Source organism: Onychomys torridus, chromosome 23, assembly GCF_903995425.1.
Source record: "Onychomys torridus chromosome 23, mOncTor1.1, whole genome shotgun sequence".
Lineage (NCBI taxonomy): Eukaryota > Metazoa > Chordata > Mammalia > Rodentia > Cricetidae > Onychomys > Onychomys torridus.
Window position 1 is genome coordinate 21,751,581 of NC_050465.1, and position 26,384 is coordinate 21,777,964.

The window sequence follows — 26,384 nt, forward strand, 5'->3', positions numbered from 1 at the left end:
AGTCCATTACCATCACAGCAGGGAAGTGTGGCAGCCGCCAGACATAGCAAATGGAACAGCTGAGCACTCACAAACCAAACCACAAGCAAGAAGCAGAAAACAGATTTCTTTTCTTTTCTTCCTTTTCTTTTTTTCCTTTTCTTTTCTTCCTTCCCTTTTCCCTTTTCCTCTTCCCCTTTCCCTTCCCTTTCCTTTTTTTTAATCCAGTAAGACAGTATCTGCAAACACACATACAACTAACTTGCCCAAAGAGCTGGAGGCAATCTCAAAATTTCAGAGAGAAATTGTTATCATTTCCTTACAGACCTGGCTCACCGTCAACACAGTCATTAAAGAACAGAACTTGTCAAAAATCACTGGGCCACTTCTGGCTCTGGAGGCACAGCTGTTGCCGCTCCTGAAGTACCTACCCGGCCTGCCAGCAACCCCTGTCTCCATGCCCCACCCTCAGCTTTCAATGGTTTTGTTTTGTGTGTTTAGCATCCTGTGGGACAGAGAATAACCTGCTCTGATTGTGGCAATTAGTGGACTCAGCTGGTGCCGGAGAACATGAAATGGGAACTGAAAGGCCCATGTGATGAGTGTGTGGGCTGGAGGGGAGAGCAGGCGCTCCCACTTGGGATGGTGAACACTCACTGAGTGAAGGGGTTCCAGCAGCTGAGTCACACACAATGCTCTGGATTCTACTTGCTCCTATCTCTACAGAACTCAACAAAGGAGCTGCCTGAACTTTACCTTGTCCATCAACCCGAGGGACCAGGGCCCTTCCCCCTTAGCTTGGGGCATCTGAAGGTGAGAAGTTAGGCTTTATCTCTGCAGAGAACAGAGGTTGAGTGGTGATCTGCTGACTTTTCTAAGTGGGGAGCCAAGCAAAGAAAAACCAGGCATATGTTAGGTAGGGAGACATTTCAATGATAATTCTTCATTAGGCTGCAAGGTCATCATGTAAAATATTGTGCTTGTATTTAACAAATGTAACTATTTTACTTAGAAAATAGGGAAAAGATAAAGGGAGAGAGAGAGAGAGAGAGAGAGAGAGAGAGAGAGAGAGAGAGAGAGAGAGAACTCAAATATTTAAAATAGAACAGCTAGCACATTTGAAGAAAATCCAAGTTTCTTAGAAATACAGTATCTGTAAACACATATACAACTAACTTGCCCAAAGAGCTGGAGGCAACCTCAAAATTTCAGAGAGAAATTGTTATCATTTCCTCTACTTAAGCTTGGAGATTTTGACATACTGTTTTCCACTCCCCCACTTCAAACTGATGAAAACAAAACAATCTTCACATTCAATTCGAAAATTAACAACCAGAGTTTGTACCCTGGAGAGAGACATATGAGGAAAAGAAGTGGGATAGACCACTGTTTTCCTAAATACAGTGAGATGTATCAACACATTATTTTGAAGAATAAGGGGCAAAGAATTACTTATGCTTCTCCTAAGTTTGCTTTCTAGCAACAGGAAAATGAACTTCCTGTCTCAGAGTAAAACTATTAACTGTGCATCTCAGGATGTCCCGTTTGGAAGGGCTATTTTTTTTTTTTCCATTTAAATTGTACAGATTCATCAATGCATACTCTTTCAGAATAGTATGTTGCTTGCCTACCAAAAGTCACTGTCTTTCTGCTTGGCTCCTCAAAAGGACTGTATGCTAGTAACAAAACCAGCCAACAAAGAAAGCCCTTGGGGAAGCACAGAGGAGAGCAGGCCACCCTCTGACTGCACAGGGCCATGCCTGCTTTGTTCCCAACACAGTACTGAGCACCCTGTTACTCTCAGTGTTGGGTCACAGAGGATGAGTGATCCAACACACCCGCGTCTACCACAGGGGCCACATGGTCAAGGCGGAGCTGCAGGGCCATGACACACTTCCCCTGCAAGTTCAGGTAACTAGAGGCCACCAAGTCTTCAGGGCTAGGTATGGGAGCCCCACAACATCCCCCTGGAGTGCAACCATGTCCTGTCTCCATTTCTGGGAACCCTACAGACTTCCCTCTGGGGGTCTGCACAGGTTGGCCTTTGCTTTCTGAAGAAAGAATCTGGTTATTTCTCTTGGCAACATGAACAAACCTTCCTTCCCAGAGGCCTTTCTCCTGAGGTCTGAGCCAACTGCTGTTGATAATCTACCATCTTCTGTCCAAGTGAGCAAGCTCGCTTTTTCACTGTGATTCATGTCCGAGTTTCTTTTGAGTCAAATTATCATATCTCCCTGGTGAGATGTGCCATGTGACTATCTTGTTAGAACAAAAATCAAATATAGAACCTGCATGGAGAATGGGTCTGTGTCTTCTCCCCCATAGCACGTGTCCCTTTTGTTTGGACACATTTCTGTGGGCTACTTGATGGCTAATGAAGCCTCCCTGGGTTTTGGACAATTCTCAGACATTGCTGACTTGGAAAGCACAGAGAACTGGCTAGACCAGAGGAGCAGGGGAAAACCCACTGATCCAAGAATCTTGAACAAAGCACACAACTGAGTTTTCCTTGTGGATTGGACAAAAGCAGACAGACCAAATGTCTGAGCACAGCGTATCAGGGCAGTAGCTGAGGATTCTGAATCTTTTGTCCCTGGAAACGCTTCGGTATGGAAGGCCGTCTATGCTCCAGTGGGTTTGGAGGCCAAACATCCCAGAACATTTGGAATACTTCCTTGGCATTTGTATGGGTTATGTACTTTTCTGTTAGATCTGCAGTTGTTGTAGCCCAGCTCTATCACCACACTGAATTTTACAGAGGGTGGGGCAATGCCGTGTTCTCCTGAGCATCCCTGGCAGTGGATAACTTACCACATTAACCTCCCTGAAATCTTACTTTGCTGAAGACAGTAATGTGATCTTTCTCCTACTTTTTCCTTCCCTTGCTCCCTCCCTCTTTCTTTCAGAAGAGTGTTCTACAGTCTGTAATCAATATCATTACTTAGTATCTTTCTTAGACATAAAAACATTATTTTAGCAATAAGAGGTATAGCATGTATTTTAAAATATGTTCTTGGATTTTACAGTCTTTATCCATAGAATTGATTCCACAACTTTTTATTTTCAAGTTATGCTTTAGTAGGAATTTTTGAAAATGTGGATACAGGGTGAAGAATTCATCTAGCTGTACAGATTTAGCAAAATATATAGTCACCTTTCTGCAAAGTACCTCATTATGTCTCAGTGTGCCAAGTCCTGGCTTACTCTGTTCTCTGACTTTTAAATGCAAGAGGTGACAGAGATGATCACGGTATAGTGAGGTTTCCATATCTAGCTGACACGTCAAGTTGTGGAGCCCATTCTCAGTGGATACATTTACACTACATCTCCCACACTGGTAACACTGTAGAAGGGGAAGTGATTGTAAAAGCCAGAGCATCAGAGAGATTGCTATGGGGCTGTGCCTCAAGTAATGCCAGGAACTACACCCAGAGTCTCACAAAAAGGACTGCTCAAACTGCTTGAACAAGGATGACACTAATAGATATGCAAAAATAAATGGAGTGGGGAGAGCCCACGAGGCCTCAACCCCACACAAAGATCTACAGGCAACCAAGGAATGCTGAGAGTCGGAGAAAAAGTCTTCCCAGGGAAGAGTACACCAGTGAGTGATCCGATACCAAATGGAGAGCCCTGAAAGCACCTATATGATAACATCACACAGACTAGGCAGGCTATAATTATGACTCTATCTGCATGTATAATATATATATATATATACACACACACACACACACACACACACATATATGTATATATGTATATGTATATATTATGTGCATGTAACAACAATTAATAAAAAAAAGAGGCCATGAATTTGAAAGAGAGCAAGGAGGGGTATATGAGAGAGTTTGAAGGAGGAAAGGATGTAATTATACAATAATCTCAAAAAGAAAACAAGAGAAAAAGAACTGGATAGAGGTTTCATCTCACCACAGAGAATGGCTGTCACTGAGAAACACGTGAGAACTCGCTGGTGAGGATTCTGGGAAAGGAAATTCTTGTACAGTGGGATGTAAATCTGTCTGGCCACTGTGGAAATCTGTATGGAGGTATCTCAAAAAACTAAAACTAAAATCATCGATATAATCCAGCTATATAATCACCTCACTCCTGAGAATATACCGTTTATTGCTGGTTATACCATTCATGACAGCTGAGTGAAGGGAGCAGCCTAGGTGTTCACCACAAGTGAGTAGATAAAAATGTGGTGTGTGTACCCAGGAGTTTTATTAAAGGAGAATGAAATTATACCACTTGTAGGAAAATGCCAGAATAGAACTGGAGATCATTGTGATAAGTGAAATAAGCCAGACTCTAAAACACAAACAACTCATGTTGTCTCTTATGTGTGGATCCTATATATGCATATATACACACATTAATGTATAATATATGAACATAGAAACATGACCATCTGGAAAAATGAAAGAAACAAGTGAGAGGTAGAGGAGAGATAAGAAAAGGGTACAGGGAGCAAATATGGTCAATGCACAGATATATTCGAATGAAAATACCTTGCACCACTATGTAAATGAAAATATGCCAACAAAAATGTTAAAAAAAACATGACAGAGATGGGCTTAAACCTTACTATAATACAATTTCTGTATAGAGAACACAATGTAAATTTCTCTTGGATCTTGTTATTAAAGTTATTTTTTTCTTAACTTCACTAATACTTCAAATGAATGTTGACCGTATGCTAGATAAAATTTTAGTCCTTACGATCTATTATGTGACTAAATCTTCACACCATCTCAGAGGGCTGATTTTTCAGTAACTTCATTTTATGGATGAAGAAACTGAGGGCTGCCAAGCATAGACAACTTGCTCAAGATCCTTAGGAAACACACACAGTTCAAGGCATGAGAGAGGGGGTTAAATCCTGCCACAGTTCTAAATCTAGCTGTCTTGGCCAGGCTCTCTCTTGATATGACAAATGCCATGACCTAAAGCAACTTGGGGAGGAAAGAGTCGATTTGGCTTATGCTTCCACATCATTGTTCATCACTGAAGGAAGCCAGGCCAAGAACTCAAGCAGGCAGGATCCTGGAGGCAGGAGCAGATGCAGAGGCCATGGAGGGATGCTGCTTACTGGCTTACTCCTCATGGCTTGCTCAGTCTGCTTTCTTATAGAACCCAGGACCACCAACCGAGGGATGGTACCATCCACAATGGGCTGGGCCCTCTCCCAGCAATCACTATTTAAAAAATGTCCCACAGGCTTGCCCACAGCCTAATCTTATGGAGGCATTTTCTCAGTGAGGTTCCCTTCTCTGTGATGACTCTAGCCTGTGTCAAGTTGACATGGCACAGCAACTGCATTTAAAAAAGCCACCATTTGAAGAAGTTCCTTATCCACACTAGGATGAAGACTGCCTGGGTTTAGGAGAAACAGAACAAGAATATTGCAGAGTAGGCCTTCGCAGTAGATTCTCAATCTCCTAAAGCTTAGTTTTACTCACATTACAGACTTGGCCACAAAACTCAAGTAATTGGGTGATAGAGACAAAGCAAGGGATAGCCAGGACTTGAGGCTTCATGTGAGCTATACTTAGAAGGCATTTTCCCTGCAAAATTGCATAAGTTCATCTACCCAATACCATTACTCCAGACCAATGCTGGCATGCTCTGTAATGACAGATGGGACAAGGGGTGAGGAACTGGGGATGGAATTATTCCTAATGGAATTTTCCATTTTGTATTTGCTCAGTAGTTCCTTTCCCTTTGCTTTCTTTTCATATATATAGTATTTTCACATTTTCTTTTCTCCTTTTTAAAAATAATTATTATTTATTTGAGACTCAGAGTATTTGCTTTAAAATCATCTTCCATGATCACTGAATGGGTTGCATGAAAGAAGAAGTTTTTTTGTTTTTTGTTTTTTTTTTCAAATGCATCAACAAATAGCATTTTATTTTAAGGTATAACACATCTTAATGAGTTGTCAAGCAGAGAATGTTTAAAGTGAGTGGTAAGACATTCTAGTTTGCACCTGCAGATCAAATGTCTTCAGGAGATTTGAGTGGGAAATAATTTTGCATACATTCAGATATGCATTGCCCATAGTCTGTTACAGAAGTCACAAGGTAAGTATTTTTAAATAGTCCATGAAAAATTGGACTCAGCTATTTTATGAATTGTTATTTGAGCCTATAACTAATCTCTTTGACATTAACATCTTTAATAAACATTTGAGCAATATCTGCTTGCAGAGAATTGGCTAGAACTAAGACATCATCTCTATTCATTAGGCTTATATTTTCTCAATAACCTAATTTTGTCTTTCATAAGATATTAATGCTTTTGGAAGTCTTACTCTTAATCCTATTAATTCCTAAGCTACCCTTTAAAAGTGCATGAAGCAATATGCAAAGGCTGTCAATTTCACTGAATTATACATTGAATCACTAAGGGTAAATCTGAGAATTTCAGGGCTGCTGAAACGTGGAGCTTCATCTGAAAATGTTCTGGAATGAAAGAAAACTCCAGGGACACAGTTGAGATTGGTTCCCGTGGCTTTGCAGGCTCCTGATCTCAGATCTCTGGCACCTCACTGGATAGATTAACCACATTTGAGGGTAGGCCTCATCCCCAGTAATAGTTGGTCAACACAAACTCAATGGTATTTCTCTCTCATATTGTTTTGTTTGGACACTATTTATCTTATTGTTCTTTTGCTTATATATTTTGCTTTCAATTTTTGTGTATGTATGTTTCTTGGTTTTCTTATTGTTTATCTTTTTTAAGAAAGAGAGAAAGGGCACAGAGTTGGGTGGGTGATGGGGTGGGGGGCACCTGAGAGCAGCCAGGGGAGGGGAAAGCATGATCAGAATATATTGTATGAAAATGTTTTCTTAATTTAAAACAAAAGCAAAACACGATATCATTAATCATGTGCATTATCTCCTCCAAAAGTTGGCACCAACTTTTGTAATGTCTGCTTATCTCCATATACCGCTATTATTTTCCACATTTCCAGAGTGTGGTGCACATCACTTGAATCATAAAATGCTTCACAGTTGCTAACAGTGGAGGCTGGGACTTGGATGAAGCAGTCTATGAAACGGCAGTGTTTTGCTTTCCACAAAGTTATTCAGCCAGACCCCCAGAGTCTTAAAGCTAACAACGCTGACACAGACTAGAGACCACCTCTGTCTGGGCACTATGGGTAAGCACTGTTAAAACTGCGATATACTACGTCAGGATACAATCATCAGAGAAAAAAATACTCCAGTTCCAGACTAGGTGGTTCCAAAATGTGAGCTGATTCTACAGACAAGGGATTGATTCAAAGCATATCCCAAGGCGTAGAAACCCACTCCTATGTAGTTGTATTTCTATTTTAAGAAGTCATTGCTCTTCAAAAATGACCCAAGCTTATTTTTCTAACATAAAAAAGCACCTGGGCCATGGTGGCGCACACCTGCACAGTACACCTATGCACACACCTGGGAGGCAGAGCCAGGCAGATCTCTGTGAGTTCGAGGCCAGCTTGGTCTATAGAGCGAGATCCAGGACAGGCACCAAAACAACACAGACAAACCCTGTCTCGAAAAGCCAAAAAAACAAAACAAAATAAAAGCGATCTGATCTTTCTATTTCTTCCATAGCTCCTGCACAGCACACCTGCACACACACTTGAATGGAGGGTGTGCTACTTTGACTTAAAGTTCTTGAAGTCAGAATGTTTCCTCCAGGTGGAGCATGAGGTTCTAGCAGAATTTGCTGATGCTAAAGGTGAGGAAGAGGAGAATCCTGCATTTTATATATGGTAGGAGGATGCTATGGTCCAGAAGAGCCCCTGGCAGGTGTCCCCTGGGGCGCCCAGGACAGCAGCGTGCACTCTGGGAGCAGTTAGAGCCGTGACAACTGCCAGCCCCTTTGTCTGTGCACAGTGTCACTTAGCTGGTGGGTCCACAGTGGCTCTAAGTGAGGGCTTGCTTCCTGAGACAGCTCCAGAATTTGGGTTTAACACTGAACGTGCTTTCAGGAAAATGACTGGGCAGGAGGGAAAGACAGCTCATGGCCAACGTGTGGTTCTGCACCAGGAACTAAAAGGGAAATGGTTCTCCTTTCCTGCTGAACTTGGGAGGAAGTCTCACCAGCACCTGGGAAAACACCAGTAGATGCTGCATCTGGGCCTGGTCTGGCTTCTCTGGGATCCATGCAGCTTGTTTAATATGTTGCCAGACGGCATCACCTAGCCTAGGCTCACCTCATACTCCTCCTTGAAGCCGTAGCCCTCAGCACACTTCATCTGAGTGATGTGTTGGAGGAGGTCTGCCACACGGATAGCCGGGTGAAGCTGCCCAGTCTGGTAAGGTACGTCAGTAGCCTCACGCTTCTTGTATGTATGGGACTGAACTAGGCTGCTGCTGGTGTCGCTGGCCATTGTGTGGGTCTCATCTAGAAAGGAAGATGGAGAAAAGAAGCATGAACCATCAGGCCGAGTCAGGACCATGGGATGCTAACAAGCTGGCTGATGACATCACTCCACTCAAGGATGGCTCAGCCAGAAATCAAACGTTGCATGTTCGTAGGTTTAAATGGGATCAGCAATACTGCTAGGAATGAGGTGGGAATCTTTGCTCTTACAAAGCAGTCCAAACGAGATATTGCTTCTGCAAAGTTCATTGACAGGAGCCTTCCGGCGTTTCAGTGGTAAAATTGGTAAAAAGTTTCAATTCGAAACTTCATCAAGACCTGGCGCAAAACCAGGCTTGTCCACATCCAAATGTCAGCTAATTAATTTGTGTAATGGAGTAAATAAACTCTACAAATGTTCTGTGAGCAAAAGAAAAGTGCACAAAATGGTTTGGCATAATAAAGCTAGCAATGCGGATGGGCACTCGGTACAGGAACTCAAAGGAGAGAGGAACACTAAGAGGGAACTTGTATTGGGAATGTTTTGATGAGTCACTTTGCATGCTCTGGGATCAGGAAGCTTTAACGAAACACTGTGGGCCAATGCATCACACATAGAACGTTCTACAACAGCAAACGTGCAGGCCAGCACAGGGTAGCACACTGGCTCTGTCAAGTCTACCAGTAAGACACCCCCGTCCCCCCATTCCCTCCGCAGCTTCTCCAAGGGGCGAGTTGGGGAACTTACCATTGATTGGCACTTTAAAGCGGATACATATCAGGAGGAAAGAGGAGGAGAAAAAGGAAACAGGACATAAGCAACAGTACTGTGTAGTAACTACAGGTGCTGTCGGTCTTCAGTGAAATGGTCTATTGAGAGGCGGTCAGAGGGCAAAGCCTTGACCCTCCCATCATGGTAGGATGGAGTTGTTTCAGTTAAGCACTCAACAAAAAAGGAGGTTAAAATTAGTGTGTAATTGCTTTTCATCCCCCATGAACCAAGAAATAACTAAATAAAGGCTATTTGTATTTAATTCATTTGTCGTTTAAATTTCTTGAATAAAGCCAATCAAATTGTACTAGGAAATTAATGTCAAAATTTGGCCAAACAAGCCTAAAGAGGCTCTGCTTTAATGAGCGATGACTAGCAAATTAGATTAATAAACTGCAGAAATGTTATCTATTAAAAAATGTTTGAGGCACACGTGTTCAATTAAGGCTATTCAATTATGAATTTCATCTTCTATGGGTTAACTCTTTAAAATGCTGAATCCCTTTAGTTGTTCCATGAACTGGGAAGATTTTTATGAAAACACAATGCTAAAAACCATTTAAAAGGAGATATCAAATCAATTTTATGTACAAATAAAAAAAATAGATGAGGAAGGATGGGGATTCCAGACTCTGCATAACACAGGGATTTCAGCTATAGTGTTGCTAATGATTTTTGTTACTGTTCTACCTAAATGCTCAGTCTAAAGATACTTGGTGAGCTGGGCCTGTCCTGCAACCCTGCTCTGTCTGCATGGCAAAGCCCCTGGGGATGCATGGTATGAAGGGTGGCACACAGGGGTGGAGCTATGTCGCCGTTGCTGAAATGACACCCCAATCACTACAAGGCGGCTAAAGACACAAAAACAAAATTAAAAAAAAAGGGTGGTAAGCTGATTTTATGATTTGTTTTTGTTTTTCATTTGGATTTGCTTTGAAATTTAGCAATGTCTATGTTCCCATTTGAATAGTCACCAATACCGCCCCTGGAAATTTGCATCTCAGATTTGCTTGTTGGCAACTGCCAAGAGTTATCAGCTGGGTGGCAGGACCCCTGCTGAGGTACTCAATCCATTGGGCTCTTAGTTCTCTAGGAGAAAGCTCTGTTCTGTATAAATACTAAAAGAAATGGAACATTAATTAGTTTCCCCTCTGTGCCTCTCTTGTTCTCTTCATTTTATATTTTGAGCAGTGAATATAATTAATTTGCCTTTCATTGTGGCTGAATGGAATACCACCTAAAGGACCCAGGCTTTTCAAGTGGATGTACCAGCAACCTAGGGACACTCTGATCCCCGTCCTGGGTGTTTTAAGAGTTTTAAGGCCACAGAGCTAGAGCTGCTGCCAATGCTGTATATATTTCTCATTGCACGATGACACCTTGGCCTCGTTTCTAGAACACAACACCTCTTCAAGCACTTACACACCACTACATCCTCCCTCCCAGAGAGAGTTGTTGTCCAGCACAGATGTGTTCAAGGGGAGCTAGGGGCTCTTGGGCCATACCTGTCAGGAAACTGGGTCACCTCTCCTGATAGACATCCCTGACTCTACTAAAATGAGCAGTCAATTGGTTTTCTCTGGCTGCTTGAAATGATTTACTACTATAAACAGTATCCCATGTCACCCATTTCCTATCTTAAAAAAAAATTACCCACCAATAATTTTCTAAAATTAAAAATGTCTTAGATGAATCAGAAAGGAAAGTTTCTTAATATCAGTTGTGATGATTCTTTGAGAATTAAAAATTAATTCTACATTCATTAATGAATTAGCTGAAAAATACCAACTTGGAATGGATGCTGTATTTTTGAGATGGAGGAGGATTAATCATTTATTATCTATCGGCTATCTATCTGTCTCCATCCTTCCATCTATCCATCTATCCATCCTTTCATCTTTGTAAGCAAAAATGAGGCAAAGATATAATTGAATTCTCCAGGAGAACTGGGTCTTTGCCAGTGAAAAAGAAACATGAAGGTATAAGAGCTTTATTTGTGCTGAACTCTGTCTCCCAACAAAATAGCCCTTCTTGTCTCAATGTACACTCTAACAGCTCCCATCCCTGCAAAGGACCAGGGTAAACACAAAGCTCATTTTCTTGTGCCTTCAAGGGATAGCCTGCCTCACTGATCTGATTCCAGCAATATACAGATGCACAGTGCACCAGATCACAGGACTCTACCATCGTCTCCAAGTACTGCCACTTAGCCCTCTGGATTCTACTACACAGATTACAGCAGGAAATAGTGACTTGTGCAATTGGCGGAGTTATTTTTTTTCACACCATTTTGAATTGACTGTCCTAGTCATACTCTCTCAGAAAAGAAGCCTAGCCAACTTCAAAGGATGTCATTAATGTTACTAATAATAAGGCAGTGCCTTTGGAGAAATGATCTTTGTTTAATAAGATTTTCTTAACCCTGCTGTGAAATCTGAATATATTTTTCCCTTTGACAATGCATGTCTCAGCCATCCCTACCCACAGTTCCTTCAGGATCAGAACATCCACAGAGAAACCTGGGATGTAAATGCCACAGCACACAAAGACATCACAACCTTCGCCTACCCAATGACTTCACAAATGTCTCTGCCTGGAGACCAGAATATCAGTGTACATGAAGTGAGACTGTGTCCCTCACCTGTGAGAAGGATAAAGCAGAGTGTCCCCTTTACGGTTGGTTGGTGCTTAAACCTGTGTGTGTATGGGGCTGTACTGGGCCTTAGGATAATCTCACTTCAAATATTCTGTTCCATACTTAATCTTAGTTCATTTTTGTTCCGTAGGCAACAAACTTGCTTAAGCCTAGAGGACTCTGGGATGAAATGAAAATTACCCTTTTCTTGGAAATCTAACAACTTTGAGAACTGAGAAGCACAGTGGGGAGTCCTGGTTGTGGGTACTGACGCCTAGTGAAGAGAGTCAGGAAGAGGGAGTGGAAGGGAGGATGAAGCTCTGGCTCCAAGAACCATTCTATACCTGGAAGTCGCCTTGGGTGTGCTCCTTTCTGTATGGTTAGTAGTAGAAAGAAGACACAGCCGGACACACTTGGGTTACTTATGCGTCTCAAATGCCACGGCAGCCCATGCTTCTTTTGCTCATCACAGGCAGGTAATGTCACATTTCCTCACCCTTCTTAAACTGTACAAGTAGGACATTTTTCCTCCCCTGTAATCCCATGCTGGGAATATTTCACTCTTTAAATGCATTCTGCCCCATTGGGCTAACATTTCAGTTCAGTTCTAGTGGCATTTGACACATAATAAACCACACAATGATAAAATGCCCGCCTGTCATTCCACTGTTTAGGACATCCATTCCCTTAAAATTCTACTGTGTGACAGACATGTTGCTGAGGGGTGCCCTAGGCGGACGGGTGGGAGGTCTAGACCCCACTGTGATCACTACACTACATAACATGGGGGGCATCATTAGGAAAATGCTATTTTTTGAAACTGGTAATTTCAGTGCTTAGAGAGATAAGTGAAAATAATGAGAAGCTATTTTCACTTTTATGACTGTCATATTGGACAGAATTCAGCTCTTGGAAGTACACAGCTGAGTGGTGACGTGCCATTTGTCTTCCCCTGGGATCAGCACTAACATTCAATTCTGGACACAGACAGGGAGAGCCCTGGAGCTGGTATTGCTCCCTGAAACCTTTTGGTATTGCCATACCCCCACATGCAGCAAACCCTTTCTACCAGTAGAGACTTCAGAGGAAGACGCATCAACCTGCCCCATGCCCCTGGTCCCATTCCACTCCCATGCCCCACTTCTAACCATGGTATCATGCACAGTTAAAACTCCAGTCTCCTCTAGAGTGATGCTGATTTTTCTCAGTCACTCCTGAAGTAAACTTTGGGTAAGGGGATTATTCTCACCTAAAATTGCAGTTGGCACAAATGGGTCTGTCATACATCGTAAGCAGGGCAACGCAGAGAAAGTAAAAAGAGAAAGAACAGTAAATGATTGATGAACGGTCCCCAATTTCCCCAGGAAAGCCATAGGAAGCCTTGGCTTTATGATATAATCAAGCAAAAAAAAAAAGTCCATGAGCTGCCAAAGGTGGTGAGGATGGGAGACGGTAGGGAATCTATTACCTGGGTAGTAGGAGTTTGGCACCGACGTGCTCAGCGTATTTGTTTTCATCGTGAAGGATGATGGTGAAGACACGGCTGTGAATAAAGAGAGGCTGGTCAGAGGCCACAGATAGGCTGAGTTTGGAATCACGGGAACCACTCCCTGAGAAGGTAGACAGCTCCTACAGAGAAGTGTCTGGGATTCACTGAAGTCCACATGGCAAACACCACCATTCTCAGTGGTCTCTGGGTAGTTCCTCATCTTTTCTAGGGAACAAACCTTCTTGATAAGATCAAGACTTTTCTCATCCTATAATGGAAAACATCTACAGACAGCCACCATACTGAATAGGGAAATCCAAGAGGTCCCTCTGACTTCTGGCCTTGGCCTTTGTGATTATGCTTCTGCTCTGAGCTGAAGTTTAGAACTCAAAACTGTGAGAACAAGCCAATGCTTGGCTCCTGAAGAACAGTGGGAATAGCAGTGTTGGGTACTCTGCAAAAATCCCCGCCCCTCCTGCTTCCTCATCTTTTGAAAATTTGGATTGCTGCAACTTGGCTTATAAAGATAAAGTTGATTTGGGGTATATTTTAAATGAAACTATTTTTTCTCCATGATGCTCTTTAAGTCTTTAAATATTTAAAAAATGCTTCTATTTCTTTGGATTATTTCTCTGAAGGATACACAACCACCACACCATCCCTTTGTCTCCATCACTAAGAGGGAAGTTAAACCCTCTAACTGATTTCATTGAAGATGGAGATTTGCCATTTTGAAGGCATTATGCTAACTCTCCTCTACATCTTCACTGATTTGTAATATAAAAAGACTGACTTCATTAAAGCGCAAGGACTGATGTGTGCTCCAGTAGTTCAACATAATGGCCCATGCCTACACTTCTCCTAAGTATTAAGAGATTTGTCGATACTGGGTTCCCAGGGAGATACAAACATATACAATCACATCATCCTATCACTGGGCAGTGCCATGGGTCCTTGTGATTCCTCAGGTTGTAATTATTTTGATGATGTGTTAATGTATTTTAGCTGTCAGAACAACTCCTGCTGTAAAGGGCTGTAAAGGGAAGTGGCTTTACTCATGTTCCTACCTTCAAATGGCAACTACGCCAACAACAGAGGGAAGGATCCAGGCTCTCTGTCATTTATCTGGTTGTTTCTCTAAAACTGACAAGGGTCACACTTATACATGATTCCAGAAAGTTACCAGGAAAACAGCAATCAATGAAAACAAGAACTGAAAAATCATTCACGTATAAACTGCTTATGGAGTGAGCACAGGGCCACTTTCTCACCTGCAGCCATTTTTACGTGCTCGGTAAAAGTGTGCAAGGCAGATATAAAATGACCACATTTATTTCCACCTTTGTGTTAAAATATGTTTGTCTTTAACTATTCATATTAGCCCATTTCCTTTTCCCATATTCTATATCCCCCTTTTTATGGGATATTAAAGTAGAAGGCACAGCTCATATGTGCTGTGGTGGAAAGATTATTCTCCACTCCCATAAATGAATTCTGGTTTACTTTTAAATTCTTACTATATTGTTTTAGAAAGGAACTCACCCCACAGCTTCTAGAACTTTTTGAGTGATGTCTTACAGATATGTATATTTGTACATTGTGTGTGTGTATATGTGTGCATGCATATGAATGCTATAGCCCAGGTGTCTGTATAAACTCTCCTGGGATTGCTTCTCTAGTAGCTATTATTGAAAGGGAATGAATAGAGTATTAGAAAAATGTTTACCACTAGGGATCCCTGTCAAGGAAACTGTAAGAGATCTCTCATGGCTAACCAAACAAGGGGAAACAACTTCTGGGTTTATTGAGAGGACAGTCAAAGAATTCCAAATAGTAGGTCAGCCAGGGAGGCTTCAGTGGCAAACCTATGCTCATCAGCATCCTTGCCTGTCTACAGACACAGACCTTAACAGAACTAACTGCCCACTTAGACTTCCTATCCAGAAGTGATGCTCCCCCTGGGGTTCAAACTTGAAACATCCCATAACTACTAATTTTAGTTTTTGTTCGTGGAGTGAGTCATTTCAAGAAAATGTATTCCTGAAGAAACTAATTGTGGAATAGAAGTTTGGAACCTTGATGGGTGACCCTGGAACATGGAGAACGTCTCTGAGCTCGCTCTTCCTTCCTTCCTCCATTGTTTTTTCGTCTTCTGGGGTTTTCATGTGTTTCACATATGCGAGGTAGGTTTCCACCTCCAAGCTGTGGCCCCCAGCTCTGTGTGGCCCCTTACATACTGAGGCTCAGAGAATAGCCACTACTGTATAAATTCCAACTCTGTATGAGCTCAAAGGTTTGTGTGTGTGTGTGTGTGTGTGTGTGTGTGTGTGTGTGTGTGTGTGTGTATGTGTGTATGTGTTTACCTAGATCTAATTCACAACAAACGAAGGCAGGATACTTTAATTTGAAACTATGTACACTATGGTTGTTTTTTTTTTTTTTTTTTTTGGTGAAAAAACAAGTAACTTCTGCTACAAAAATGCAATGACAATCTTACCAAAAATGTGAAAGCATTTTCTATTATGACACACTAGTTTCTGTACCCTCCACTGAATGTCATAGAAGGGTAGAGGCTGGTGGCCAAGAACCCAAACTGAAAAGTGCTGTCCTCCCAGTGTGTCTTCTGCAAGCAAGTCTAGCAGGCTGGGTATGCAGAGAGAACACATACATAAATAGGGGGAGGAAAGGTGGGCAATGGTAGCCACGACAAACAGAAGAAGCAGTCTGTGAAAGCCAAGTGAGTGGAAAAGGCATGCAAGGCTCCTGAGCAGGTACAGGTAAGCATACCGTGGTCCTAAGAGAGGCAAGGCTGGCAGCCCAGCATACTCTAGCCGAAAGGTTTGGTCAGGTGGCCGCCCAGCAGACACTGTCCACAGCTACCAGTGATCTCCTAGACCCCATCTCCATGCTTCTCACAGTCATGAGCCCCACTACCAGCCTTTCTGTGCATTGTTTTGGTCATAGCTGTGCTGTTGTACCCACGTGCTGGTGACATCCTGTAGTGGTCTGTATGAATGGATTTCATACAAAGAAACCCTATCTTTGGACTTGATGAGTGTGTGCCATGAACCACGAAATCAGGCCCAACTGTGGGGTTTACCTCTGGTCATTGACAACACAATCAGGGATGGAAAAAGGCTCCAGTTATGCAGCTCATATAATCAGTTGAACTGATGATCTCCTGACATACTGCCTGTCCAGGGATCACGGGTGGTAGCCCAGGTAGTCATTGGTTGAGTACCGTTGGCCCACCTGATGTGGAGCTTAAGATACACTGAAGCACATTTTAATTTATTAATTGCCACTAATTGCCCTATAATAAAGGCAGAACCTGTCAGCTGAACAAACAAACAATTAACTTGTTACTGCCAGTTAATGACCTGTCTCACAACAGACTTCCCTGGTGCAATTCCACACCTGGCTGGCTTACAAATGGGATCTCAACAACAAAAGGGGTGAGGAGAGCAGGTGCATCCTCAGCCAGAGGGGAGCCTTTGTGTCACTGAGCTCAAAACATTGAAAGGCATTTCACCACGGATCCCTGGGCTCCCTGCCATAGGTCCCAGTATCTTTAGAAAAACACCTTCACTAAGCAACTTGAGGCATGGAGACTGGAACAAGCATTCTGTGTGAGAATGCTGTAAGAGGATTGGGGGTTTTGATCTGACAGAGCTACTGGAAGCCTGTCTAGCCCAGCAGACACAGTCAAAGCCATGCAGTGCGGACACTTACATCTCCCATTCAGGTTGTGCGTGTCCATGAAGGAAAAGGCCTCGTCGCAGTTCGTGCCTTGCTCGGCATAGCTCTTGTCCATAGAACTCACCATCACGGTCATCTCCTGCCGGGTGCTGCCCATCGTCTCCTTCCTCTTCTTGGCCAGTTTCCTTGGGACAGAGAGTTCAGTTATGTGGACGTGCATGTGGATGGATACAGTTGTGGCACAAGTACCAGCTCATGTTCAGGAATAACCTCTACCAAATCAATCATTCACTCTTGCATTGATTTATATGCCTAATCTGTGTGAGGGCTCCTGCCAGGCTGCACACATAGAAAGAGAAAACATCCACTTCCTTTCTTAACAACAGCAGCAGCCACAGCAACAACAACAGCAACAACAGCAGCAGCAGCAGCAACAGAAACAACCAACAGAGGCAGAGCTTTGTCTCCAATGAGCAAACCCCAGATCACCAATGACCCCTAGATGATTGTCATCATCTGTCAGCGGCTAAGCTCCTAGAGTTACTAGCTTCTTACTAAATAATTGTCTGAGACACAGTGTCAAACAGTAGGTGCTAATAAACATTTGCCAGGTAAAATCGGACTACAAGTTCTCAATCTGTGACAGGGTTACACCCCAGTGCTCTGCAATTATTCTGTGTCGAAACGACATGGACTACAGTCAACCTAACTTCCAACAGGGTTTAAGTTCTTCTCAGCAGAAGGAAGTGCACAAAGTCCCTGAACAGGGAGGGATCCAGACCTTTGTACCCCCATTACGTAAAGTGACAGCTGCCTATACAAAAGCCCAATGGAAAAATGACATAAAATAAAAGCAGATAAGACATGCTTCTGCAGATCTTATCATCAGAGATTGTGTCCCCAAGACAGACAAAGATAGAATTCAAACACTATAGGAAAAATGATGTCCTGAAGGTGTCAGAAGACCGAGTACCATCAACCCAAGCCTGCTGTGGAAGTCTCTCCTGGAGATGGCTCATAAACATGGCCAGAACAGAACAATGGCAGGATCAACAGACTGCTAACATGGAAGAGGGGGGTTTCCTGGTGTCCCAGCCATACACAGACAACTACAGGCAACAGATGATGCTAGGAGGAAATCAGCCTCCCCCAGGGATGAGATTCTTGTCCAGTGCAGCATAGTCAGCCTTGAAACCATAATACACACAATCAAAATGAACACAGCAGGCTGCATTTCTATATTTGTGCATACACATACATATGTATATATATATATATATATATATATATATATATATATATATATATATATATATATATATATACAATAATAATCAAAGAAAAGAAAGAGGCTAGCAACTGGAGAATGGAGAGACATGCCAGTGACTGGGGGAAGAAAGGGGAGGAGGAGAGGGATGTAATTCTGTTTCAACATGTTTTTAAAATAATATAAAACATTTTTGAAGGAAAGGAAAAAGAAGAGAAAATATTCAAACACTGCCTAAGCACCTACTGCCATTTAAAACAAGAATGGCGGTGATTTCTAGTAAATCATCCTGACACTGATTGAACTAGGACATGGCAGAACTGAAAATGAGCCACATAATCACAACCACACCCATATCAGGTGATTGCTAATGCAACGGCGGGTGCTGGAACAGGAGACCATATGGATAATCTTTATGATTGTTTCTAAATGATGCATAATCCAAATGCTTTCTTGCCTGTAGTTATAATCATCTTTTAATTCTATGCTTTGAAAGAAGAACAGCCCTAAGATTAACTTGCCCTTTTAATTGCTAAAAGTTGGTGGAACAAAAGACATTTACTTAAGACAGATGAGTGAAAATCACCTACAATGTCTCCTGGAGGGAGAAATGATCAGCATGGTAAGAGGCCAGCCAGTCTGACCTCTTTGGGCACCAGCACCCACTCTTTCTATGTGCAGACATGACTGTCTTTGCAGGCCCCTTCCGGGCTGGCTGCACTGGGTGGGAGCCAGCGTCTAGGCCTGCTGTTATCAACGCTCTGGGCAGAGGCCACTGCAGCTCTATCTTATTGCTGCTGTCCCAACACCATAGCCCCTGGAAAACATTCTTAGGCCAGGTCTCCCCTGGAACACTGAAGTGCAGACTGAGAATCTCAGCTCCATGGTTCACACAAACTGCTCATGTTGGGTGTGAATTTCTTTGATTTACTATGGACTAATTTATGCAGATAAATGCTTCAACATTCCCCTTTAACTTAAACTTAACATTCAACTTAAAAAGAGTGGCCTAGTCAACTTTCCCAGACTCCCCTCTACCTTTGCCTGTTTGAATTCCTCTAAAAAGATTATAAAACAACAGCTCATGGGTACCTCTTGCATTGTTGCTGGCAAGGTGGGAGATGGTGGCAGATGGTGAACATACAGCCCTAACAAAGGCTAGGCTTGTGCCAGAAATGACCTTTTCCTTTCTAATTTTTTATCTATGCATGAATTAATTTCAGAGTACCACATAAAACATTTCATTACTGATCTATAAGCACAAAGGAACCCCTTTAAGGATTCACAGGTGATGCTCAGATTGAATGGAAGTCAAATCAGAAACTCACACTGATGCTCATATCTGTTAGGCAAGTACTTTAAACCCACTTTCTTACAGAACCCAGGATACCAGCATAGGGATGGCACCACCCGTAACGGATTGGACCCTTACCTATCAATCACTAATTACAAAAATGTCCTATAGCAGTGGTTCTCAACTTTCCTAATACTGAGTCCCTTTAATATACTTCCTCATGTTATGGTGACCCCCAACCATAAAATTACTTTATTTCTACTTCATAACTGTAATGTTGCTATTGCTATGAATTGTAGTGTAAATATCTCATATGCAGAATATCTGCTATGTGACCTCTGTGGAGGTCATGACCTATAGGTTGAGAATCACTGTTCTACAGGCATGCCTATGGAGGCATTTTCTCAATTAAGGTTCTCTCCTTTCAGATAATTGTAGCTTGCATCAAGTTGATATAAAACTAGCGACCACAGTAATTAAAAATGTAAAATAAAACACTGTTTGGCCCAAATAAAGTACACTGGTTGGCACTGGTGCCCTCCACACATTGTCACAGCACTTAGAGGCTGAACTGAGTTAGTAGGGAGAGGAGAAGGAACTGATGTTCCCCACACAGCCAGAGCATGTCAGCACCCTGCACATGTTATCTCCTCTGATCCTGGCAACCATGGGAGACTTACTTTCAATTCTTACTTTGCAAATGAGAGGACTGAGTTTCAGGAAAGCTACCCACTCAAATGGTAGAACTGAGCCAAGGCCTAGAACTCTCTGACTCCAAACAAGGCAGCTTGCCTTGTACTTTACCAAATGGCTTTCAGGCATGAATACTCCATAGCCCCAAATGTAAACACTGTGTCCCAAAAAGTCAGCGATAGACATGGAATGCATTGCAAGATGCTGGTGGCGTGCAAAAATGCTGATGAATGGAATCATTCAATATCATAGGTAACAACTCCTTTATTCAAAGTAGGTTCCTTAGTTATGGGAGATGTGACTTGACACTAGGGTCTTTTATTTGCTCTTGTATGTGGCAGAGAAGTGCCTGTCAACACTCCCAAATGGTTGAGAAAGTTTAGATTTAGAACTGAAGGTCACTTAAGATTAGACAACTTGGTCTCTCTCTCTCTTTCTCCCCGTGTGTGTGTGTGTGTGTGTGTGTGTGTGTGTGTGTGTCTCCTTTACCACCCTGTGCTGCATGCAGAGCAGTGATTTTTTAAGTTGAAAACCATGAGAAAAACTTGATTAATTTAATATCCTTTATGGAAAGAAACTCCTTAACTGGAAGCAATTTTCTTTACACTCTTATCTAAAGATGAGTAAATTTATTTTTCATCCTAATGTTTAGAGAATGGTTTGTCTGAAACACTGTAATTGCCAGTCTCCAAACCTGTGCTGTCTGAATCTCAAAGGTCCTGAGTAATTAAAAGAAGAAGAAAGAAAGGCTCCTATCAATACCTATAAATAGATGACTTTAAAAAATGAGGCAGTGGTCTGCAGAGTTTCCTGGCAGCAGGAAGGGGTCAGAAGTTACCACTCTCTCCAAACAATAACCCAAGCAGGACAGAATGCAAACTGACTCTTTAAGATTGTTTGGGGGGCTGAGGACACAGGGAACCACTGTCCCCCAAGCAGGATGACCATGAGCAAATGAAGAACTCACAACTTCAAGGAGTGAAAGTACATGTGCAGAAATCCCCGTGAAACTAAATTAATACATGTAAATAAATGAATAAATAAAGGGATACACTGTCATGAACAAACAGCCAGGGTTATAGTGTGGATAGGGCCTAAGCACTAGAATGCAATCCCTAGGGCATGATGGGACGGGGAAGAGAGACATGCACAGCAGAAATATACGAAGCACTAATGACTGAGCATTCCCTAAAGCTAAGGGGAGATACTGAAGTTCACATTAAAGAAACCCAGGGAACACCAAGAGGGCTAAGTCAAAAACATCTACAGTGAAGCCTATCATATTCAGAGGGCAGAAAAGAAATTGGAACAAAAATAATCTTAAAAGAAGCCAAAGGGGGCGAGTCTGCTTCCCAACAGGAACAACAAAATGACAGCCAAGTCAGCTTTCCCAGAAACCACTCGGATAACAGCAGAGGGGGTGAAATAGTCAACGTAGGGAGGAGAACAGGGCAAACCTAAAATGCTGGCTTCTATCCTTCAGAGGCGGGGAAACAAACCTTGACAGATGTGTGAAAGTTGGGGGATTTGTTGATAGTAAACTCTCCTTACAGAAAACGCTAAAGTTCTTTGGTGTTGGCCCACTGCCTGGACCTGTCTGTGCACTGGTCCCTGACCATGCCTATTTATGTCCACTGAGAGGAGTTCACAATTCTCAACTTCAAGCTACCTTAGACCGCCTTGAATGTAATATCCTATCTTCTGAAAACAAAAATACCTACTGTTCCTAAGAACATTGCCCATGAGTCAGGTTTTACTAGAGCCAAATACTTGCCATGTTCTTAGGCTAAATAACTACCAAGTGTGCATGGGTGTACACACACACACACACACACACACACACACAAACATATACACACACACAAACATACATACACACACACACACACACACACACACACACACAAACATATACACACACACAAACATACATACACACACACACGCACATACCACACCACACACACACACACACACACACACACACACACACACACACACACCACACACACCACACACACACCACACACAAGACTGAGAGCTGGTGGATCAGAGTTCATGAACGTAAGGAGCACAGTGGATCCATCATGGGCCCTGACTGGGATACCAAACTGAATCATCAGGACAGGGCGGATGGCATTGCCCATTTCTGGAATCAGAAAGATGGCCTCTTTTGAAGCTAATTTTGGTGATCCTGAGGATAACTGCACAGTCACTTCTGTGAAGTGGTCCCCCCTAGAGAGCAAATTTGCTGTGGGAAGTAGAACACAAGTCCACTTTGTTATACTGAGTCTAAGAGGGACTTAGGGGGGAGCAAGCACAGTAAAGAACAGGTTTGCTCCCTAGCACTTGGCTAGGATTGGCATCTCAGTGCCTCTTGGCAGCAGGAACAAATGTCTCTTCACATGTGGTCCCACTGCCTGTCTACCATAAAGAGGATGAGAAGCCAGCGAGAGCATCTGTGTAGCAAGATGCCTTTGGTCAGCTGATATCAGAGTTTGGTGGCAGCTGAGCCCCTCCCTCTTCCACCACCTGGAGCCACCTGGTCTGCCACAAGACACTTGCTGCTTCAGAAAGCATGAAGGTTTCTGAAAACCGAGTTATGGATGCTCCAGGTGGACTGCTTGCCTTAGAGAACAGGTTGTAGCAGACGGCCATGACTTCTGTCTCAAGTTCTTTAACTATGGTGAACACGGCCACTTAACAAGTTCAACACTCTAAAACAGAGCCCCCGGCACAGCGTGTCTACTATGGGAGTCTGGAAGGTACCTACAATATGGACAAGAGGGTCACAACCAAGACCCTCGTATCTATCCATCTACAGATCCTGCCCCATAACAGCATTCTGTTAACATCTACTTGTGAGAGTCACAAGTGAGACTGCTAGAAACTTCGTATGACAGGCAGCTGTGGAGCCATGACAATTTAGGGTTCTAAGACCCATTCAGGATCTCCAAACATTACAGCGATAATTGAGCCTCTGGCACTCAGCCTGACAAACTGCAGCTTACCTGTGGCTCTGCCATCTGCATGACAGTGAGGAAGAGCAGCGGGAACGAGACCCCATAAAGACACTCCCTGTAATCACTGTGTTTTGCTTTAAGAGAGCTGGTGTCTGTGATGTAGTTTGCTTTAGCTATTTCATTCTATTCTTAACCAAAGCTTCTCTTTAAGTGGCTTATTATGGAAAAACTGTCACTTAAAGGAAAGGGCAAGGGAAAATATATACAATGTCTAGTAGAAAATTAAAATCATGAATGTGGAAAGAGAAATCTCAGAGAGAAGGCATTTGACATAAATCATACATTTGGATGTACATAAAAAGGAAAATGTTAGAGAAGAAATAATTGAGGTTATAATCTTATCTTTTATAAATTCTTGACTAATCTAGCAGATAAAAGTTTGTTAAAAACACCACCAGAGTATCAGATAGCTCCTGCTTATGGATAAGAGAGATTTAAGGGAGATATGAGAGAAGGAAAGTGCACTTTGCCATTAGAAGAGCACACTGTACCTGCAAAGCAGAATAAAGTCATCCAAAGGTGGACTGGCATTAGCCATGAGTGCCTAGTGTCTCTAGAACAACCAAGGGACAGAGATGCTGAGAAGGGAAAGTGGAATAACACAAAATGCTCCATACAATGTAGAAAGAGAAAGAGCGGGAGACAAACTATAGACAGACAAGGAAAGCACCAGGTAATACATCCAAAATGGCAGACATATGCTAGCTCTTAATATAGTACATATCAATGACCTATTGAAATGCCCCGTCTACACATATAAGCTGAAAGATAGATACTATCAAAGTAGATTAAAAAAAAAAAAAAAAACAAGACCCAACTTATTATCAGCCATAAGAAACTTACCATATGTACCAAGACCCAGAAGGATTAAAGTTAAGGGATGAAGAGAGACACAGCAAGTGACAAGAGTCAACAGGAAATCAGAAAGAGCCGCACCGCACCTGATCCGACACAACACTTCAAAGAAAGGCAAGTCATCATGGATTAGAGAAGCGTTGTGTTGAAACAAAAAGGTCCATTCTCAAAACAGACTTAAAAATCTCAGGCTAGGAACAACTACTGAGCTTACAAACAAGTCAAAGAGTGATAAACTATGAGAAAAACTGGATGAACCCATTCATATAGTTGAAGACTTACATCATTTGTTGGCAGTGGGTAAATCAAAGAGGCAGAAAATCACTGAGGGCATTCTTTGACTCAACAGTAAAACCAATTCACTGGATTTAACCAACATGGTTAGAATATTTCACATAGTAACTGCAGAACATAGATCCTTTTCAAATTCACAGGTCATATTCACAGATGCAGAATATATTTTGGTCTGTAAAATACACCCTAAACTTTTTTTTAAAGGAAAGAAAATATATAATGCATATTCTCAGATGAAATTCTACAACAGAAAGATGGCTGAAAATTCCCAAATATTGCAAGATAAAAAGCACGTGTAAAAGACTTCAATTCTAGCCTGGCAACACTAGACGATAGAGAAGCTTTTAGGAAGTGGGGCCTACTGAAAGACTGTTGGCCACTGGAGTTTAAGGAGACTACAGGACGGCATCTCTTCTGTTTGCCTCCCAAGTACTGTCATGTGGATGGCTTTGCTCCACGATGCTCTTGCCATTGTGATGTGCCTCATCACAGGCTGCAGAGCAATGAGCATATCTGAAACTGTAAGCCTACACAAAACTAACCTTTTTCTATGTTGAATTTCTCAGGCAGTTTGTCATAGTACAAGAACATTGAATAATATATTAAAGATTATAATACTGTTTGGGGAAAAAATTGAAGAGAAGGGAAAAAATGGTCATCATAAGTACAGACAGTAATGAAGGAGAGAGAGGAGAGCAACGTGTGAGGTACTCAGAGAGACAGTGTCCAGGATCATCACACATGAGAGGACAGGAAATGAGAAAAAACTTCCTTGCATGTTATCATCCATAGACAGGTGTGAATCACAATGGATAAAGAAAACCCAGTGAAGAATGAACTTGTTGGGGGAAAGTCCTGTGGAGGAGCTGGAGAGGCAGGTGGCCACCTAGGAGAAGAAAGCAGGAGAAAACCAGGCATGGCTCCTCCCCTTTCCTCTCTGTAACTGTGCTGGGTGGTCTGTGGCATGGAGGACATTTACTACAGGTGCGGTGGGCTCAAAGGGGAAGAACTCCACCATGAATGTGTCCAACTGCCACTCGGGATGGAGGGAGAGTTCACCACCGAGTCCCTCTCTGATATAGACGCTGCCACAAAGAGAGTGGATAGAAAAGTCTGCAGGCCCAACTTGGACCTCAGCCCAGGGAAAGGTTGTCTTCACTTTAATCTTTCAGTTAAGTACTACAGGGGAGGCCAAACTTACAGAAATGGAAATCCCACACAGATAGAAGACTAAAAGAACAAATGACTTTGTGGTCCTGGCTGGTATAATTACGTGTGTGTGTAGACTTGATTAAAAGCTGGGGTGGAGGCTGGAACCCAGAAGTCTTTAATTTTTCTCACAGTAGGGATGAAATAGCTATTGGTTGGGTCCAGCTGAATAAACCTAACTGAATAAGGAGCTGTCACCTTAAGGACAGATCTGTTCAAAGTATCATATAACATTGTTTTCAAAGTTAAAATTTTAAAGAGTAAAATCCACAGTGGTCTGATAACTTATTATTTCAACTTGATTAGCACTACAACAGCCGATAGAAACACAAATGAAAATGATTATCACAGAAGCTGTGTATTTGGGAAAGCTGCGTCATTTATTAACCCTCAAACAGCCCAGTGAAGACATTGCTCTCATTAATTCCATTGTACAGAGAAGGAAACTGAGGATCTGTCACGGTAAGCTGCCCAAGGCACCATGGCAGGATGACTTTATGTATCATATTCACCTGTAGAGACATATTTGTCTCTAAAACCATCATTAAATCATAGCTATTGACACTGGTTGCTCCAGTCTGGACATACTTAAATACAGGCTAACCTTTGCCCTGCAGAGCTTTCTGGCTTTAACTGAGGCAGAAACATCTGTCTGCCACAACTAACTGCACCTCACTGAAGTCCATTCAGTCTCTCTCTCCTGGACACAACACTGTGCAGAGTACTCACCACCTTCCCAGAAGTCTTTTGGTTTCTACTGATTAGTTAACAGATACATGTTTCTCCTAAAGAATAGTTCTGTTTC

General features: G+C 42.4%; 1 protein-coding gene across 11 annotated transcripts in view; it reads right to left on the reverse strand.

Moving 5' to 3' along the window:
• Positions 1-26,384, reverse strand: part of Ptprm (protein tyrosine phosphatase receptor type M) — a 709,515-nt gene that overhangs the window by 133,788 nt on the left and 549,343 nt on the right. For 5 of the 11 annotated variants that reach the window (XM_036172967.1, XM_036172965.1, XM_036172963.1 and 2 more), the window contains 5 exons: positions 16,978-17,129; positions 13,225-13,299; positions 13,006-13,032; positions 9,098-9,109; positions 8,201-8,391 (listed from right to left, as the gene is read on the reverse strand). In XM_036172967.1, coding sequence (XP_036028860.1) covers positions 8,201-8,391; positions 9,098-9,109; positions 13,006-13,032; positions 13,225-13,299; positions 16,978-17,129 — 457 coding nt within the window. The remainder of the gene's footprint in view (positions 1-8,200; positions 8,392-9,097; positions 9,110-13,005; positions 13,033-13,224; positions 13,300-16,977; positions 17,130-26,384) is intronic. The other 6 variants (XM_036172971.1, XM_036172964.1, XM_036172961.1 and 3 more) reach the window with 2 other exon arrangements.